Below are 20,807 nucleotides of genomic sequence, written 5' to 3'. Positions count from 1 at the left end.
TCCCTTGTAGGGTACTTAATGAGTCATCGATAGGTGAAGTTCGGTAGTTCATTAAGTACTCTACGGGATCATGTTATGCCTTACGGAGGAGTAAGGTGTGACACATGCCATATCTCATAAGGTGTGGAAATACTGATTTTGATGGAATCCTATTCAGAATATACAAAGCTGATTCTAATGCAAATCCCCAAAAGGAGATTGGCATATCAGTATAGCTCATCATACTATGTACCATATCGAATAGGGTACGATTTCTCCTTTTAGATATACCATTCAGCTATGGTGTTCCTAGAGGAGTCAGCTGGGAAACAATGCCATGCTCTCTCAAGTATTCATTAAATTCAGTACTCAAGTATTCACCTCCACGATCTGATCGAAGAGCTTTAATACTTTTTCCTGTTTGATTTTCTACTTCAGATTTAAATTCTTTGAACTTTTCAAAGGATTCATGTTTGTATTTCATCAAATACAAATACCCAAACCTTGATTTGTCATTAATAAAGGTAATAAAATAATGAAAACCGCCTCTAGCCATTTCTTTAAATGGACCACATACATCACTATGTATTAGCTCTAAAATATTTTCAGCTCTTATCCCTTGTCCAACAAAGGGTGATCTAGTCATTTTGCCCTGAAGACAGTATTCACAGGTTGGAGTAGGTTCAGAACCCAATGAGGATAGAATCTCCATTTTCTCCAGTTTTGTAATCCTATCTTCTGCAACATGACCTAACCTTAAGTGCCAAATATATTTTGAACTTGAGTTGATTTTCACCATGGCATTGCGTTCATTTAGATCACTTGCATTCATTTTGTGTTTGTCATTATTATCCAAATAATAAAGACCATCATTCATATAACCCAAACCAACATATTTATTTCCAAAATAAATATTGCAAACATCATCTGTGAACTGAAATTCATAGCCATTTCTAGTAAAACTAGATATAGAAATGATGTTCTTAAAAGCATCAGGTACATATAAAATATTATCCAAACACAAAACATGTCCAGACATGTAAAAAGATCTAGATCTTATGGCTAAAGCTTCAACAGTTGAGCCATCACCAATCCGGAGTCTAACATCTCGAGAACGCAAGCTGCTACTATTTGCTAGTTCCAGCATATCATAAGAAATGTGAGAACTGGCACCAGTATCTAAAACCCAAGCTGTAGATGAACTATGAGTATCATCAGAATCTAAATAACAAGATATGGACATACCTTCCGAAGGTGTATCCTTCTTATCCTTCAGAGAAGCAAGATACTCTGGGTAGTTCCTTTTCCAGTGCTCATCCTCCTGGCAGTGGAAACACTTTCCTTTGCCTCTATCAATTTTAGTCTTCCCTTTTTGTTTAGCTATTTTCTTGGAAGGACCAGAAATCTGAGGTTTCTTTTTCTTATTGCCCTTCTTCTTATTGGACTTTCCAGCAGAAGAAGATGCAATCAAAGCTACCTCTTTTCCTTTATTGCCCGGCATATTCTTTAGGGCAATAACCAGCATGTTGAGTAAACCAGCCAAGGTGCATTCCTACTTAGTCATATGGAAATTTGTCACAAAATTCCTAAATGACTTAGGAAGGGACTGAAGGATCAAATCCGTCTGCAGTTGGAAATCCATGTTAAAGTCAAGATGTTCTAACTGCTCAATTAGCCGAATCATCTTGTGGACATGATCCCCAATATTCTATCCCTCAGACATCCTCATGCGGAACAACTGTCTAGATATCTCATACCTAGCATTCCTACTGTGCTCACCATATAACTCTTGTAGGTAGAGGATCTCACTCGCATTCTGTATGTTCTCATGCTGCTTCTGTAACTCATTACTCATAGAAGCAAGCATGTAACACTCAGCTCTCATATCATGCTCCTTCCACTTGTCCAAAGTTTCATGTTCCTCTTGAGTGGCCTCTGGAGGTAAGGGACTAGGAACATTTGAATCTAGAACATATCCTATATGTTCAAGGTTCAGGACAAGTTTTAAATTTCTTAGCCAATCAGATAGATTAGGTCCCGTCAACCTATTTCGATCAAGTATGCTTGCAAGGATATTGGATGGTGGTGGTTGTTCAGTGCTCATTATTATCAGAAAATTAACTACAAAAAATAACTAGATTAATTAGTAAATGTATCATGTATTTAACCAAAATGATTATGGTTTTTTAATCAAATTGGTCCTTCCACTAACTTAGCGAATCCTACACTTCCAAAGTAGAAAACGGAAATCCTAGTTGGATGGATTTCTAATGAGTGATTGAATTCTTATAATTCTATTGATCATCATCAGGTACATCCATTATTGGAATTACAATAAACTATAAGTGAGCAACTCCTTGCTCATCACATCTTATGTGAGGTTCAATCCTTTACCTAGCCCCTAATGCACAAAATATCAGGTACATCTATTATTGAATTATCTTGCATTAGTTAAGTTGATCCCATTGAGCCAGTAATTATGCAAATAATTTTAATGTCCTCAGGTACATTCAATATTGGCCATCAAACCATTTACATATTTACAACATCTCATACTTAACAATTATTCTTAAGAAAATCTCTTAAATTAATTGCATCTTATGCAAGTATTTAAAATTTGTTAAAATAATTGCCTCAATGGAGGGCCCATGTTATACTTTAATTATATCATTTCCAACTTAATCATTTGTTTGAAAGATTTTGTTGTCGTCCTAATTACTATTAAGGTCTCACTTTGCACATTATCCAATTAGCATGCATATATCATATACTTGCATACATTCCCATATATCTCATGCATTCTTAGATAATAAATATGGTATGATCATGGACTTTCTAAGGGATTCAATTCTGAGCCACCAAGAATTGAATCAGGGCATTCCTAGGTGCATTTCATTTATTCATATTATAAGAGTTGCTGAAGGAGTACATAATCAACACTTGATCTTGAATTCCTCCCACTGGTTCCATCAATGCTCTTGACCTCCTTAATCTTCTTGCAATCCAATTACATAGTAATCCTTGGCATACTAAGGCGAATTTACAAGAACTAAATAAATGAAATTACAACACAAAAATATTACAACCTTTATAATACATGTTCAAAATAAATTAAAATAAATTAATTAATTTACAACCAAAAGAAACATAAAAGAAATAAATCCAATCACATTGGTCTTTTATAGTCCATGATCATCCATCATGCATATCACTATTTAACAATTAAATAAAACATGCATACTTAAATTAAATTGAATATCTTATATTCAACTTAAAAATCCAAATTTGAATATGATTCAAACAAATTTAAAAATTCAGATTTGAATCAAAATTTAATTGTATGATTAAAACTCCTAATTAAACACTTTAATTAGTCATGGGCCTCATTATGAGCCTTGGAACCAAGCCCACAAACAAACCCAAACAGCCATGCGCATGGTTGAATGGATCAAACCATGTGCACCATGGTGTTCTTCCTCAAGTCGCCACCTTTGTTGGTCCAACCAGCAATGAAACAATCATCTCATGATCAAATCATACAATTAAATCATATAATCAACAATCTAAATGGCAAATATAGTGGCTCTGATACCAATTGAAGGAATGGAAGCATGAAAAACATAAGTTTAGATCATTGAATTCAAACAAATTTTCATCTAGGGTCACATGCATCATGCAAGATTCATTTTATCTATTTGATTTCAATGATAAACAGTATATTAAAACTCTTTTAATATGTTTTTGGATCAATATTTGCCATTTAAGATTTTAGAATTAATAGATTAATTCATTAGAACCCTAGATTAGATCAAGAACAAGTGCACTAACTTTTTTGATGCACTGCAATTTGTTTGGCACCTTTGGGATGCGCCTAGGACACCAGATATTGCCCCTCTAGCTTGTCCACACCAAGATCACCAATGGCAGCCCCTTGAACAGCTTCTAAAGCTTTTCTAATTAATTAGAAAATCAAGTTTTGCCTTTTGAGAGATTACAGATGTAAACAGGACAGTAGAAACAATTTTTAGTATTTTTAATTCAAGAGATTGTTGGCAAATCTCTTTGAATTGATGAGAGATGAAGAAGATGAGAGGGAGAGCAAGGCAAGGGTGGCGGCACCTTTGGATGAATGAGCATATTGCATTTTTTTATTTCATCCTTTCCCTTATATAGCTAGGTCACCACTTAAAACCCTTGCCACATGTCACCTTCTGATTGGCTCTAGGTTTAATTGACCCAATCACATTGTGCTAAGTGTCAAACCTATATTTAATCTTGACTTTGATTATCTTACGTGATTAAAAGACATATGGCAAGCTTATATGTAGTGTCATGTGTCACCATCTCATGGTGCCACATGTCACCCTGTGAAATGACCAAAATATCCTTGTGTTTTAATTTTGAGTTCTCAACCCAAAATAATTATTTCTCTTCTTCTAATCAATTTATATCAAATATAAATTAATTAATTAATCTTTATTAATTAATTTCCAATTAATTAAATTCATATTTAAACACTTTAAATATAAATTTAACTTATACTATACATCCAATAACCTAGATTTGGTTTCAAGCCATGCTAGGGACTTTGTAATTTAATTACAAATCAAACCTATTTAATTAATCAATTAAACTCTGTAATTAATTAATTAAATCATATTTAATTTGGTGATTACTTGTGTATATGTGTGACATACTAGGCTCATCACCAATTGGCAATGAGACATGATATCAACTCTTAATATCATTAGAACTCTTTCTTACCATAAATGATTTCTCTAAATCATTTTGTGCACCTCATAGACCATGGTTAACACCTAGCATAGCATGCCATGGCCACCCAATTAGTAATAAAGTTTACCTTAAATGAACCTATAATCATATGTTACCATGCACTAGAATCTCTCTGTTACAAAATTTCAATTCGATATGGAGTCATGGTTTATGTCAAACCCCATTTGCTATGAATATTATGTTCTCTTTTAATTCCAGTTCTTGATTAAAAAGATTTTCTCATCAGAAACTCTTTTTTGATTAAATCTATCTGTCCTAGCCAGGAACTTGAAACATCAAGAACAATTAAATGAACATAGAATTTTATCCCCATTTACTTAGGGTAACAGATTCCATTTTGATCAACACCTACCTCCATATATAACTAGTAGGAGCCAACACATACCCATATACTCATACACAGTACAAGTATGAAAGTAGTATCAAACTCAAATCACTTATATACAAGATAACTGTGCTATCTCAGGTCTAAAGATTATATGCACTGATATGATTTATGATAATACATTGACAAGAGTAAACTCCATGTACTTGTCATAAATGTCACTGGTTCGACCTACTTATCATGTATAAGTGCCTATCATGTTTATTATATGGCATGAGACTCACCATTCCATCTTTTTTACATCTCATATAAATAACTTGGGAACAAACATGATTACAATCTTTCTGGATAAGTCATGTCCTTATTGTGAAATATCCTCGATTGTGAACCTATTTATGATACTTTGTGCGAGAAATACTGTCACTCATATTCTTAACAACTTAAGAATAGAATTTCTAAGAAAATATCAATGGACATTTTCTATCACACATAAATATATTATGTAAACGGAAAAGTGAAAATGCCTTTTATTAATAAAAACATGTACAAGATACATACTAAATGATATGCTCTAGGGCATACTACTAACACTCTGTTCATATCTTTCTCACTTTTGACTTTAAAAGGTGAAGCTATGAGGGTGGCTTTGTGGTGTTCAAACTAGAGCTCTTTAAGGGGTGGATGAACGGACTGAATCCATTCATTCTTTGAGGTTTACCAGGAAGGCATTATTTTCAGAAGCATAAATCTCAAACCAGTCAAAAAAATAAATATGTGTTTGATGCTCATGTATGAATGCATAAAATTTTTCTTGGATCTCTTGTCTTTGATACAAGAAATGTTTAAAAAACCAGAGTTTTTTATATGATTATGGGGAGCATAAAAATCCTTTTGAAGATATGTTTTGTCAACTTGAAATTCTTTTTGAAGAAAATTTATTTCAGAATCTATATTCTCAGTCACAGAGGAGAAAGTTGGAGATATAGGTCTTGGCTGTTCTTCAGGAGTTGAATAAACAGGTTTTGGTATTGCAATAGTGTAGTCAGCTCTTTGTAATGAAGTTATCGGCATGTCAGAAGTTGAATATCTGGGTAAGTTTGGAATTTGGTTAAAATGCTCTTGAGTGGTTGGGAAGTTAACAACAGAAGGTGTTCGAGTAATAGGTAAGTTTATTACAAAGGGTAAGTTTGAAACCCTTCCTTGTTCAATGGTTTCAGAAGATGAGGCAGCATGATAAGAGCGTCTTGAGCTTGTGTATTTTCTAGTAAAAGATAACTTTACTTTTCCATCTGGGCACTGGGCAATTTGTTTAAGCTGTGTGTTTGGGCTTGGAGGGGACATTGTTTTGGGTTTTGAGGCTACTTCTAAGATCCATTTTTCTAGAAGAGATACTTCATTCCATTTAATAGACCTGGGAATGATAGTATTGGCTTTAGTAATTTCAGTTTGGAGGAGGGTTTCTCCTTTTTTGCTGTAAATAAGAGCTTTGGAAGTAGAAAGCAGTCATCATGGCTTTGTAAAAAACTTTATAAATTAAAGCAAGAACGATAAATCCAGGAAGCATTTTATAGTTATGAGTTTTTATTTGCAAAACAAGACTATTAAGCAAATTTTATTATTCAAAGATATAATTAAATTTGGATAGCACTAAAAAGAAATTGGAGCAGTGCATAAACTAGACTCAACAAAACTAAGCAAAGAATCTTGAAAATCATATGATCGTGCATTTCTCAGGATAGTTAAAATTGAAGTGTTCAAACCTTCTTTAGTTAAAGGCTTTATACCTACTTGAACTAATCCTATGTGAACATAATTGTATCCTTTGACTTTATGCTTGTTCAAAGAAGTCTGCGTTAAAAGCTTTATGGTTTCAAAGGGCTTTGACTTTTCAAAATTTTCAATAATTAATTCTTCACTATTTATTATCTTCTCTCGTGTTCTAGAGGTAGAAGAGCTGAAAACAGATTGATTCCTGCAAAATATGTTCATGATTTAAATTCATGAAGCATAGAATTATTAATAATATTAATTGCACATGCAAACAAACAACAGATTACTAATCTAATTTGCGTGTTGGCGTCTATTATTCTAAATAAAGCGTTTAAGATGAGTGAATTAAATAGTACTAGATTTTTAATTTCAACTCTTATTTGAAGCTATTTGAAAAAAATTAGATTAAATATTAATTTTTATGTGTGTGTTTAAGTGGCATAAAAGTATAAGACTTAAATGAAAAAAGTGCAGTACCACAATTTTTTGTTAATTAAAAATGAAGGCATCGTTTAATTCATGGAAACAAAATTTAGAAAATAGAAAATAACTTAATTTTCTTTTTATTGGAAAAATATTTTTTATTGACCCTTTTTTTTTTGAATGCTCTAAATATTAGAAAATAAATAAAAATTAAAAAATATATATTTTCTATGAAACAAATAGAACCTGTATGATAGTATTTTAATCAAAACACTTTAAAGAACTATAAGTTAACTGGATCTTCCACTAAACGAGCATATAGAAACTTCCTAACAATCAAACAAACATTACATATATATCTTAATAATCAACTAAAAGTACTGAAATTAGAAGGAATAGGAATGGGAGAAGCAAACAAAAGGATTTATAGTGGTTCGGTACTCATTGTCTACATCTATTAATTCCTTTAAGTATCCTTTTAAGAGTTTCTCTCCGCTAATCAACTATTTTCAAGTTCAATAGTTGAACCTTTTACATCAACAAGCTTCTCAGTTCTCAATGGTGTTTATCTAACCATTTACAAGTGTTCTTATACTCAGTAATACTTTCTTCAAGCTTCATAAGGTAATTGACAACCTTCCCACCAATTTTAATCTCTTAAACTTTTAATTACAACTAGAAACTTCAATAAAGATAAGAGAAAAGAGTTGCTAAGAAAGCACAGTATGCTTAGATTTTTAACAAAGATGAAAGCTCTCCTTTAAAATCCTTGGCTTTCATGAAGGCAAAATAGGCAAAATAATGTTTATATAGGGTTTTGAAATAGCGTAGCTAACACAAAGATTAGAAGAAACGATCCTTGAAAATTTGTGAAAAATTAGTCACTATTTTATTTTATTTTATTTTTTATGAAGATATTAGTTAATTAAATTTTTTTTTCTGTAATAATTAAAATTAAAATAATGCGACATATACAGATAAACGATTAGTCAATACTAAACCAAATTGAAATTAATAGTTAATATTATAACAATTAAATTGTCTTAAATTTGTTATATATATATATATATATATATATATATATATATATATATATATATATATATATATATATATATATAATGACTTAATAAATAACTCAAATAAACATATACTATATGTAAAATGATTCCATCTAAACTTAAATCAAATTAAAAATAAAAATTCAAATTCAAAATAATCAAAATTTACTTGCCTAGCCTAATCAGGTGTAGCCTGATTGGTATTCATTCACTTTTAAAGTGCAAAGAGTGGGAAGGTCTCAAATTCAAGTTTTTCTAATTATATATTCTAAGATAATTCACATTCACGATGAGAAAGAAAATTACTATATCTTGTTATATAATCCATTGTTATTTAATTTATTGAACCTCATGAATAAAGAGTTTAATAAATAAAATTTTAAAAATAAAGAAATTTAAATAACTTTTTTTTTAATTGAGATTCGAATTTAAAATTTTACAGTCTTGATGATAATTAATTCCCATTAAGCTAAAGTTGATTGATAAATTAAAAATTAACTATAAATAATAAGTGAAAGTACCCTATCAATTTTTTTAATATAAAATATACATTATAATCAATTGCCAATATACATGGTACTTGACTATATGTATACCTATGTCAAATTACACTTTCAATGGCGTGATAAACACTAGTGGAAGAAACCAAAAGCAATGTAATTGTCTAATGTGGCGGCTGTGAGCTTTTGACGATATATGAAAATCGTTCGTGAAGACGTCCCTTTCACTTGTGCTCAAATAGAAAAATCGTCACCACACTTTTGTCATAGGCGTAGCTTTAAGGTTATTGAATTCACCTTAAAGTTTTGTCAAAAAAATATATTAACATAAAACGTCATTAGGGAAGTTCATTAATTGTTCGCCTGAAAAATACTTAAACCCCACCCCACCCCACACCCCCCCCCCCCCCCCCCAACACACACACATATATATTCTTTAAATAATTAAATTTTAATTTGATGTCAAACTTAAAATCTTACGATGATCAATATTTGTGGTGATGGTGACAATCAAGAAAATTTCAAAAAATCGATAACTTGGACGAAATATCAGCCCCTAAATCAAACAGTATACTTGATGTTCCCATATTCAAATTATATATGTATATATATGCACTCTTTTATTATATTTGCAAAATGATAAATATAATCACTAATTAATAAAATAATATTAAAACTGATACTAGCCTTTCTTAAAAAGTATCACATTTGAGCTTTTTATCAAACCATAAATATTTGATTAACCAAATACATTTTACTCTACTATCTATAATTTTAAATGAAGCCTTATATGCTTTTTAAAGTCTACCAAAATTGTAAAATTTTGCGAATTCTGTAATTTTTTATGATAAAAATAATTTTTTATTAAATAAAATTAAAAATACATAGAATTAATCATTTTCAATAAATTTTATTTTTTAGTTCATTTAACACTAAAAATGGATTAGCAATCGATCAAAATAGTTGATAATTTATTAAAAGCGGTTACCAATCAATTTAACAACCATTTTAATCGTAGCAATATGGCTAGTAATTAAATTAATTAACAATCAACTAATAATAGCAACCAAAAATTGCTATAAGTAGCAATCGAAAACTGAATCAATTGATAAAATAATCAAATTTAAAAAAATTATTAAAAAGTAAAAAAAAATCAATGTTTTTAGTGTGGCAATTTTGCAACCGCTTTGAAAATCAATTGCTAATTACAATCGATTTAGCAACTAATTTATCGGTTGCTAATTTAAAAAAAAAAATTTAAATAACAAATAAAAATGCTCATAAATAAATTATTCTAAAAATTATTAAAATAATAATAATTTATTAATGAAAATTAGTACAAAATTAATAAAAATATAATTATAAGATGGATTAGTAAAAAATTGATATATATATATATATATATATATATATATATATATATATATATATTATAAAAAAATTAAGAAAAAATTAATTAGTACTAAAAGTTAGTACTATAAATAATTTACTAATAAAAAATATATTAAAAAAATAAATTATAATAAAAAATAAATTAAATAAAAAAGATAAAAAAGAAAAAGAAGATGAAGAAGAAATTAGATGAGAAAGAAAAAGATGATAAAAAAATGATTAGAAATGAAAAGATGATAAAAAAAATAAATAAGAAATAGAAAAAGATGATGAATAAAATGAACGAAAAGGGAAAAAAAGAGAAAAAAAAATGAATAGTGAGGAAAAAAAAATAGTTTATATAAATAAATTAACAACCGATTGTCAGCTACTAATTTTTTAAAAAATTAACAGAAATCTTTGGAAAAAAAATTTTACAATAAATTTACAATCGTTTACAAAAATTGATCTTCTATCAGTTATCGTTAGCAATTGATTTTTACATTTAACTTAAATTTTAGAGCCAATTAAAATAACTCTTTAATTTAATAATTAATTTAGTAATTAATTATAAATCGATTGCAAATAGCAACTAATTCTTTAATTGACTGTTAAATTTTTAAAAAATTAATTATTTTATTAAAAAAATAAAAATTACAAATAGATTATAAAATCGGTTATTAATAGCAACTAATTTCAATCGATTGTAAAACTGATAGTTTTTTTTTTTTAGTGTAGAATGTTAACTTATTAGATTGACTTTATTTTTTATTAATTTTTTTAGAAAAATTGAGTTAAATATTTTAGGTCATATATCAATACAATTTTTTTATGAAACTTATATATAATGTTTACAAGGAAATGCACAGGATGTTAGGTTTCTTTTTTATTTTTTCTTTCTTTTTCACATTCTTTAATTAATTGTATCAATCCTTGAATTTTATTTATATTATTTGATGATATATTTTAATCCTAGGCATAGCAATGATTTGTGCACAAGACATTAGTACATTGCTTAAGAGTAATCTAACTATCGTTATATATATATATATATATATATATATTGTTATGTGGCTCAAGCAACCAATTAAAAAATTCATGAAGTATATAAATTATTAATAATATTAATTGCCCATAACAGATGGTGGGTTTTTGGTGTCTGCTATTCTAAAGAAAGTGTTTAAGAGGAGTGAATTAAATAATAATAGATTTTAAATTTCTACTCTTATTTGAAGCTCTTTGAAAAATTTAGATTAAATATTTTTATGTGTGTTTAAATGGCGAAAAGTATAATATATCCTTTTGACAAAAAAAGCGCAGAATCACTTTAAGACTATATTTTTTTTATGTTAATTAAAAATTAAGGCTATATGTGGTTTTTGAAAAATTATTTGTCTATGAAAATAATATTTTATTATTTAATTGTAATATTAAATTAATAGTATATGTTTATATTATATAAGTATTTTTATATTTTAATAAGATTATCGAAGTTTATAAAATGAAAAATGATTTTTTTTTAAATAACTTAATTTTTTTTTAATTAGAAAAATATTTTCTGTTAATCTATTTTTTTAGTACTCCAAACGCTAAAAAATATAAAAATATATTTTTTAAAAAAATATATTTTTTTAAAAAAAATATTTTTTATAAAACAAACACTAGAAAATATTTCAACCGCTTAACAAGCATATAGAAACTTCCTAACAATCAAGCAAACGTTGCTTATATATATCATAATAGTCAATTTAATGTGCTGAAATTAGAAGGAATGGAGATGGGGAAGCAAACAAAAGGATTTATGTTGGTTGGATGCTCATTATCTATATCTATTAATTTCTTAAAGTATCCCTTTTAGAGTTTCCCTCCACTAATCAACTCTTTTCAAGTGCAATAGTTAAACCTTTTACATCAACAAGCTTCTTAGTGGTATTTATCCAACCATTCACCAATTTTCCTGTACTCTGTATTACTTTCTTCAAGTTTCATAAGGTGCTTGAAAACTTTTCACATGCTTTAATTTTAGTGCTTGCGAATTAAAATGCAAGTTTCTTTTTTAATATCTCTCAAATTTTCAATTAAAATTAAAAACTTTAATAAAGACGAGAAAAAGATTTTCCAAGGAAGCACAGTACTTCGGTTATAATAAAGATGAAAGCTCTCAAATGTGTATAGAAAATCCTTGGTTTTCATGAAGTAAAACCAAATTAAAATAATGCGACATGTACAAATAAGCGATTATTCAATACTAATCCAAATTAAAATTAATAGTTAATATTATGACCAACTAAGAAATTCTACTACTCTGTGCATAACATATATTATTAATTAATGCAAATAATTTTGAAAATTAAAATATTGAAAAAAAAATTCAAATATATCAGTGATGCAATATCAGAAACTATAATGACAATTATATGGTGGGATACAATAAAAATTTGGATTTTTTTTTTATCTAAATCCATTCTGTCATGAACTTAAAATTATAATGAAACTCATCTATTAAATATATGGATTCCATTTATATATGTGTCTTGAATATAAGAGGAATCAGATCCAGGCAAGAACTTTCCAGAAAATTTTAATATCATAAGAGAGTTGTTGAATAGTTACAACTCATTTATACATATGTAGAAGTGAAGCATATAAGGAAGTAAAGCAATGCTTTGTTTGAATCCAAAGCAAAATCAAACCTAATTCAACACCTAAAAAAGAACAAAGAAAGGGTAAAAAAAACTATATAAAGCCACAATAGTTGGTGAAGTGAAGATATCTTCAAATCTCTAGCACAAGAGTGAGGGAGAGAAAGAGAGAGAGAGAGAGAGAGAGAGAGAGAGAGAGAGAGAGAGAGAGATGGAGAAAAGCAAGATTTTGATCGTAGGAGGAACTGGTTACCTGGGAAAGAGATTGGTGAAGGCAAGTTTAGCATTAGGCCATGAAACATACATTCTCCAAAGGGAAGAGATTGGTGTTGACATTGAGAAGGTACAAATGTTATTGTCATTTAAAGAACAGGGAGCTCATCTTGTGCAAGGTTCTTTTGATGATCAACAAAGCCTTGTAGAAGCTGTGAAATTAGTTGATGTTGTTATTTGTGCAATTTCTGGTGTTCATATTAGAAGCCACCAAATCCTCCTCCAACTCAGGCTTGTTGATGCTATCAAACAAGCTCCAAACGTTAAGGTATATATATTATTTAACTCATGACTCTGCAGAAAATTATATATATATATATATATATATATATATATATATATATATAAATTTCCAAACTCAGGAATGCTTTTCAATCTTGAATGATGCCTAAATTGATTGGGTGGCTAGATCTGAGGAAAATGATGGTGGTTGATTGAGTTTTTGTTATTTGAATTTGAGTGCATTGATTTGATAGAGTTAGGTACCCTGATTTCCTTACCTAATTAAAAAAAAAAATCAAAGTGTACAGATTTATAAAACGAATAATTAATATATTATTTAGAATTATAATAAATCATATTATATATATGTATATATATTATTTAGAAAAATTTTATTTCCCATTATAAAAGGCAATTTTATTACAGAAATAATTATAAAAGAAAACTTAACAAGACTAGCCCAAGTTTGATTGATCTATCCGTCATATCCATTATTTTTTTTTTATTATTATATCTGTTAATTTTTTATGTTATTATTAATAAATATAACTTATTCAATTTAATAATATATAATTAAAAGCTTAATGTATTATAATGTGAAAATGAAAAGATATATTAACTAATATATTTAATTATTTTTTATATATATTAATTTAAAAATTATATATTTGTTAATTTAAAAATAATAATTGAATGGTGTAGTACATTAAAAAAATAAAATTATCACGTAATTATTCATTAAATTAAAATATTTAATGTAACTTTTTATATATATATATATATATATATATATATATTTATTTATTTATTTATTTATTTATTGTGTTACTAAAATTCGCCACCTGAATTGAATTAAATTCTTATACAATTATATAACTTTGAGCTTAATTTATATTTTTTAAAATTAATTTTTTTGAAATTAAGAAAATTGATTTCTTTATCCATTATATTTTTAAATATGAGAATTAAAAAAAAATCATTTAACTTGATTTTTTTATAAATTTTTAGTTTTCAAACGCGCTAATACTACAACAAATGACAGAGATTTGTGCCGTCAGAATTCGGAACAGATCCAGCAAGAATGGAGAAAGCAATGGAACCTGGAAGAATCACATTTGATGACAAAATGGTGGTGAGAAATGCAATTGAAGAAGCTGGAATTCAATTCACTTACATTTCTGCCAATTGTTTTGCTGGGTATTTTCTTGGAGGACTCTGTCAACCTGGTCACATCATTCCTTCAAGAGATCATGTCTCCTTGCTTGGACATGCCAATCAGAAAGCAATCTATGTTGATGAAGATGATATTTCTATCTACACTATTAAAACCATAGACGACCCTCGTACCCTCAATAAGACAGTTTATATTAGACCTCCCAAGAATATTTTGTCTCAGAGAGAAGTGGTTGAAATTTGGGAGAATTTGATTGGCAAACAACTTCACAAGTCCACCATTTCCAAGGAAGAGTTCCTACATTTTATTAAAGGTAATAATTTATTATTTAAATTTTTCTTTTGAGAAAAATTTATCTAAACTTTGATCACCATAAACTCATGACATGAATGTATAACAAAAATTTTGCTCTAATTTAATTTAATTTATAGTTAATTTCTTTAGATTAATCAATATATGGGTTATAAGATTTCAAACCAAAATGTTAATTTTTTTTAAATTAATTCTTATTAATTTATTTATCCGTTAAATTACAGGTTAATAATATGATATTAAAATCAATATACAACTCATAAGTCATTTGAATAATAAATATTAAAATTTTTTTATAAATATTAATTTTATTAATTTATTTTTATATTAAAATTAGAATTTGAGCTTAACTTTAAGCAAATGAATCATTTGGTTGACCCTGAATGAAATCTCAATTTTCAAAATATCTTTAATTTGAGTCATTATATTTCATATTAGTTAAAATAAATCGTGGGTCCGTTTGAGTCGGAGCTTGTTCGAATGGATCAAAATTTGCCACATATATACTTTAATTATATTTTTTAAAATTAAAAGTAATTGAGACTCATGTAGTATTTATTTGGCATTTAAATTTTTTAGCAAAAAAAAAAAAACCTCATTTTAGATGCTAAAAAAATTAATTTAAAAAAAATTAATTTGTTGTTTTAGTATTTTTACGATTAAAATTTATTAAATTTAATTTTAAATTTTTTTTAATACCCTCTAAATAATATATTTAAAAAAATATTTTTCTCAATAATAATTCAAATAATAATACCAAACAGCTCCGTAATTTTTGGCTAAAGACACTAATTATAAACTCAAGAAATGCAATTTTAACTTTCATTCTTTTTTTTTTCTCAATGTCCATGAAAAAAGAGCAAGATTATGCAGAGCAAGTTGGATTAGCACATTACTACCATGTTTGTTACGAGGGATGTCTTGCAAACTTTGAGACAGGTGAACAAGCAGAGGAAGCTACTCAGCTTTACCCAGAAGTCAACTACACCACTGTGGAACGGTACTTGAGACGCTATTTATAACTGTAAAATAGCAAAATTATAAATTGAATTGGCACGATCTCTGCAAATGTAGCCTAAATGTTTTTTCTGACACGTGTGTAATAATGTTGTGAAAATAAATGGTTTGCGTTTTGCTGCCGGTATATACTTACAAGCCTTTTAAGTTTCCAACTCTTGTGCTTGAAATTCTTAAGGAAACGAGTTGGGTTTAACTCAATTCAACTCAATTCAATTAGCATCACTCCTACCTTTTCTCTAATACTCTCGTTATGGATTTTATCTAGTCTAGTATGGCCATACATCCACCTTAACATTCTCATATCTGCAACTCTTATCTTAGACACATACGACTCCTTCAGTGCCCAACACTCACTACCATATAACATAGCCGGTCGTATGGCTGTACGGTAAAATTTTCCTTTCAATTTATTGGGAATCTTGCGATCACATAAAACTCTCGTGGCACGTCTCCACTTCAACCATCCGACTTTAATCCTATGACTAACATCCTCCTCACATCCCCCATCTATTTGAAGGACTGAGCCAAGATATTTAAAGTGATTACTTTGAAACAATACAACTCCGTCCAAACTAACTCCTTCCGTATCACCAATTTGGCCTTCACTGAACTTGCAATGCATGTATTTTGTCTTCTTCTACTTAACTTAAAGCCCTTTCACTCTAGAGTACTTCTCCAAAGCTCTAGCTTTCTTTTGATTCATTCTCGCGTCTCATCTATCAAAATAATATTATCCGCAAATATCATGCACCAAAGAATACTTTCTTGTATATGTTTCGTCAGATTAATGTGGGAATTAACACACCCCGCACAGAATTAAATACCTAAAAAGTGAAATACTTGTATATGGAGGCCTAAGATACCATCTTAACAAAATGAACCGGACTTAATTCACCTCCAAAAGATAGTTCAAAGGGAGAGGAGTGCCTAAGGCCTACCCCTATCCCAAACCAATGTGAAAAGTTAACAGAAATATTATTATGAGACTGGTGCTTTATTAGCTCTGGTGTTGTTTTATGTCTGAAAGATATTTAATTTATAGTTTATACATTGCATTTATATGTTCCAATATGTAAATTTCACATTAAATTTTGAATAAGATATTATTATGTATTGTTTGTGAAAAGTAAAGACATATTATGAACTTCGATGTCTTAAATATATTTAAATCCTGGTGTCGATCTAGCCCGAAATTAGATTGTGATATTGCATATCACTAATAACTTTTTCCATGGCAAAATTAAATGAAAAATTTTGAAATTTATTTTTCTTTTAAAGAATTTTTAATTGTTAATATCTATCATTTTACCTATGCTTATCATTATAATAAATGTCCATAACAATTACAACTCTATATACATAAACAACTATTCAATGGCAAACACATTTATTCTTTGATCAAACCATGTATTATCACTTATTGTATATCTAAAACAAATTCAAGCCAAGGAACTACGGTTTAGCTATCACTCATATAGCTTGTAATTTATAATATTTATAAAAATGCAAATAACAAAGGATATATATATATATATATATATAGACACGGCGTGTAGAGTAGAAAATGATCAATACATAATCAAACCCTTAAAAATAAGCAAAATCCAATCCATGACCTTAAGATAAACAATATTCAATCCATAATATTCAATCCATAATCTAAGGATAATGCTGTACATCACAAAAGCGTGTAAACTTAAAAAAATAAAGTAAACACATAAAATACCAATATTTTCGTGGTTCACCCTTTCTACATAGGGTTACATTCATGAGCATGCTATCTTTCACTATCAATAAATTAATCAATCATTACAAGTTTAAACTATACTATCCATCATCTTAATTACACTCAAGAGAACCCTCACAGTAAACTGCTTATAATAAATACATTAGTTAGTCCCTCTCATTCTCCTCTTACATAACCCAATATATTTATTACTTTAACTATATTATAAATCACAAAGGGTATCTTCAACTACAATAAGCAACAATCCCTTCCTCTTGGATGATAAACCCAATATATTTACTACATCCAAGAGAACGCTCACAGTAGACTACTTATAATAAATATATTAGTTGGTCCATCTCATTCTCTTCTAGATATAACTCAATATATTTACTACTTTAATTACATTACAAGCCATAAATGGTGCCTTCAACTACAATAAACAATAATCCATTCCTCTTAGATTATGCCCTTTCTCTACTTTAGGTTGAAACCTCTTTCCCTCCATGGGATAGCGCTGGATAATAGTCTCTTCCTCTTAGACTTTGTCCTTCTCCACCTCAAGCCGAAATCTATTTCCCTTAATGAGACTACAATGGATAGGAGTCTTTCATTAATAGGCAAAGTCACTCCTCGACAATTGATAAAGCCACTCTTCTTAATGGGCAAAAGCCCCTCTCTGCAATGGGCAAAGTCTCTTATTCCTTAAAAGCCACTCCTTAGCAGTGGGCAAAATTGAATAACCTTTTTCATCATACTCCTATTTATAATGTTAATCGCTTCAATCCTAATTTAAATAGAAATCTCAATCAATTTAGGAATAATACGAAACTAGGAATTCTACCCTATATATAAAAATATTACTCTATCCTATTGAAAAATATATTTCCCACTCAATTTAGAAAAAGGGTTTCCAAATCACACAAAAATTTTAAGTCACAAATCTAACAATTTCCACCTTGACACAAAATCAATCAACTATTGCATGCCTAAAATTTATTGGATGTATTCAATCATCAAATCTCTATGCTTGAGTTTGAATCCTTCGATTCTTTATTTTGGGTGTAACTTGCTTCTTTCTTCAAAAAAAAATCTCATGTAATCAATTTTCTTAATTTTGCATCAAGAGCTCCCAGGAGAGGCTTTAATAAGTCAACATCAGTTAGTGGGCTTGGATGTCAAGTTTAGAAACAATTCAAGTAAGGTTAGAAGAAATAGTGTAGCTCGAACAAAGTGGTGGGAGTTCAAAGGAGTAAAGCAAGTGAAGTTCAAAAATGAGTTTCTCGAGTCTGAAGCATGAAAGCTGGATACGGAGGCCAATGATATGTGAATACATATGGCATCAAAGATTAGAGAAGTAGCTAGAAAAGTACTCAGAGAGTCTAAAGGACATGGACCACCCTCAAAAGAGAGATGGTGGTGGAATGAGGAAGTACAAAAGGCAGTGAAGAGAAAAAAGGAATGGTATAAGAAATTATCTAAATGTGATAATAATGAGGCATATGAACAGTACAAGATAGCAAAGAAATAGGCAAAAAAGGCAGTTAGTCAAGCAAGAGCACAGGCCTCTGAAAAGTTATATGAGAAACTTGGAACTAAAGAAGGGGAGAAAGATATTTATAGATTAGCAAGGAGGAGAGAAAGGAAATGTCAAGATCTCAATCAAGTTAGGTGCATTAAGGATAAAGAAGGAAAAGTGTTGGTAAAAGATGAGGACATTAAAGAAAGATGGAGAAATTATTTTAATGATCTCTTTAATAATAGTCAAAATGGTAATAGCGTGAATATAGACTATAAAACAATAGAAAAGAATGTGAATTATACTAGAAGGATTAGATCTTTAAAAGTAAAGGAAGCACTTAAGAGAATGAAAATGGGTAAAGCCTGTGGACCCGATGGAATACCAATTGAAGTGTGGAAGTGTATGGGAGATATGGAAGTGGCATAGTTAACTAAATTATTTAATAAGATTCTAAACTCAAAGAAAATGCCTGATGAATGGAGGAGGAGTATTTTAGTACTTATTTTTAAAAATAAGAGAGACATACAAAGTTGCTCAAACTATAGGGAATTAAACTCATGAGCCATACTATGAAGTTGCAGGAGAGAGTTGTGGAGCATCGACTATGTCATGATACTTCTATCTCTCTCAATCAATTTGGCTTCATGCCTGGTCGTTCAACTATGGAAGCGATCTTTCTCATTAGAAGCTTGATGGAGAAATATAGAGATGTGAAGAAAGATCTACACATGTTTTTTATTGATTTGGAGAAGGCTTATGATAGTGTTCCAAGAGATGTCTTATGGAGTGTGTTAGAATAAAAGAGGGTATTTATTAGATACATACAAGTGTTGAAAGATATGTATGAAGGAGCAACTACTATTGTACGCACAGTGGGAGGGGACACAAGAGATTTTTCGATCTCAATTGGATTACACCAAGGATTAGCTATAAGCCCTTACCTTTTTACATTAGTTTTAGATGAATTGATGAAACATATACAAGAGAGTATTCCTTAGTGCATGATGTTTGCGGATGATATTGTTCTGATAGATGAGACGCGAAAAGAAGTCAATAGAAAGCTAGAGCTTTGGAGAAGTACTCTACAGTCAAAGGGTTTTAAGTTAAGTAGAACGAAGATAGAATACATGCATTGCAAGTTCAGTGAAGGCTAAACTGGTGATAGGGAAGGAGTTAGTTTGGATAGAGTAGTATTGTCCCAAAGTAATCAATTTAAATATCTCGGCTTAGTCCTTCAAGTAGATGGGGGATGTGAGGAGGATATTAGTTATAGGATTAAAGCCGAGTGATTGAAGTGGAGACGTGCCACGGGAGTTTTATGTGATTGCAAGCTTTCCATAAGTTAAAAGGAAAATTTTACCGTACAGCCATACGACTGGCTATGTTATATGGTAGTGAGTGTTGGGCACTGAAGGAGTCGTATGCGTCTAAGATAAGAGTTGCGGAGATGAGAATATTAAGATAGATGAGTTGTCATACTAGACTAGATAAAGTCCGTAATGAGAGTATTAGAGAAAAGGTAGGAGTGGTGCCAATTGAGGATAAGTTGAGAGAAGGGAGATTAAGGTAGTTTGGTCATGTGAAGCGTAGATATACGGAGGCTCCAGTTAGACAAATAGAGCACATTAGGTTAGATGATAGAAAGAAAAAAAGGGGTAGACCTAAATTGACTTGGAGGAGACTAGTACAACAT

At 29.4% G+C, this 20,807-nt stretch overlaps 1 protein-coding gene across 1 annotated transcript; it reads left to right on the top strand.

Annotated features, from left to right (window-relative positions):
* Window positions 1-12,997: 12,997 nt before the first annotated feature.
* On the top strand, window positions 12,998-16,018 carry LOC110640204 (bifunctional pinoresinol-lariciresinol reductase 2). The gene is made up of 3 exons (XM_021791424.2): window positions 12,998-13,406; window positions 14,403-14,847; window positions 15,705-16,018. The coding sequence occupies exons 1-3, from the start codon at window positions 13,077-13,079 to the stop codon at window positions 15,866-15,868; spliced, it is 939 nt and encodes a 312-aa protein (XP_021647116.2). The 5' UTR covers window positions 12,998-13,076; the 3' UTR covers window positions 15,869-16,018.
* The last annotated feature ends 4,789 nt before the right edge of the window (window positions 16,019-20,807 follow it).

Source organism: Hevea brasiliensis, chromosome 18 (assembly GCF_030052815.1).
Source record: "Hevea brasiliensis isolate MT/VB/25A 57/8 chromosome 18, ASM3005281v1, whole genome shotgun sequence".
In the NCBI taxonomy this organism is placed as follows: Eukaryota; Viridiplantae; Streptophyta; class Magnoliopsida; order Malpighiales; family Euphorbiaceae; genus Hevea; species Hevea brasiliensis.
The sequence above is the reverse complement of the archived record's forward strand: the minus strand, read 5'-3'. Positions and strand labels throughout refer to the sequence as shown.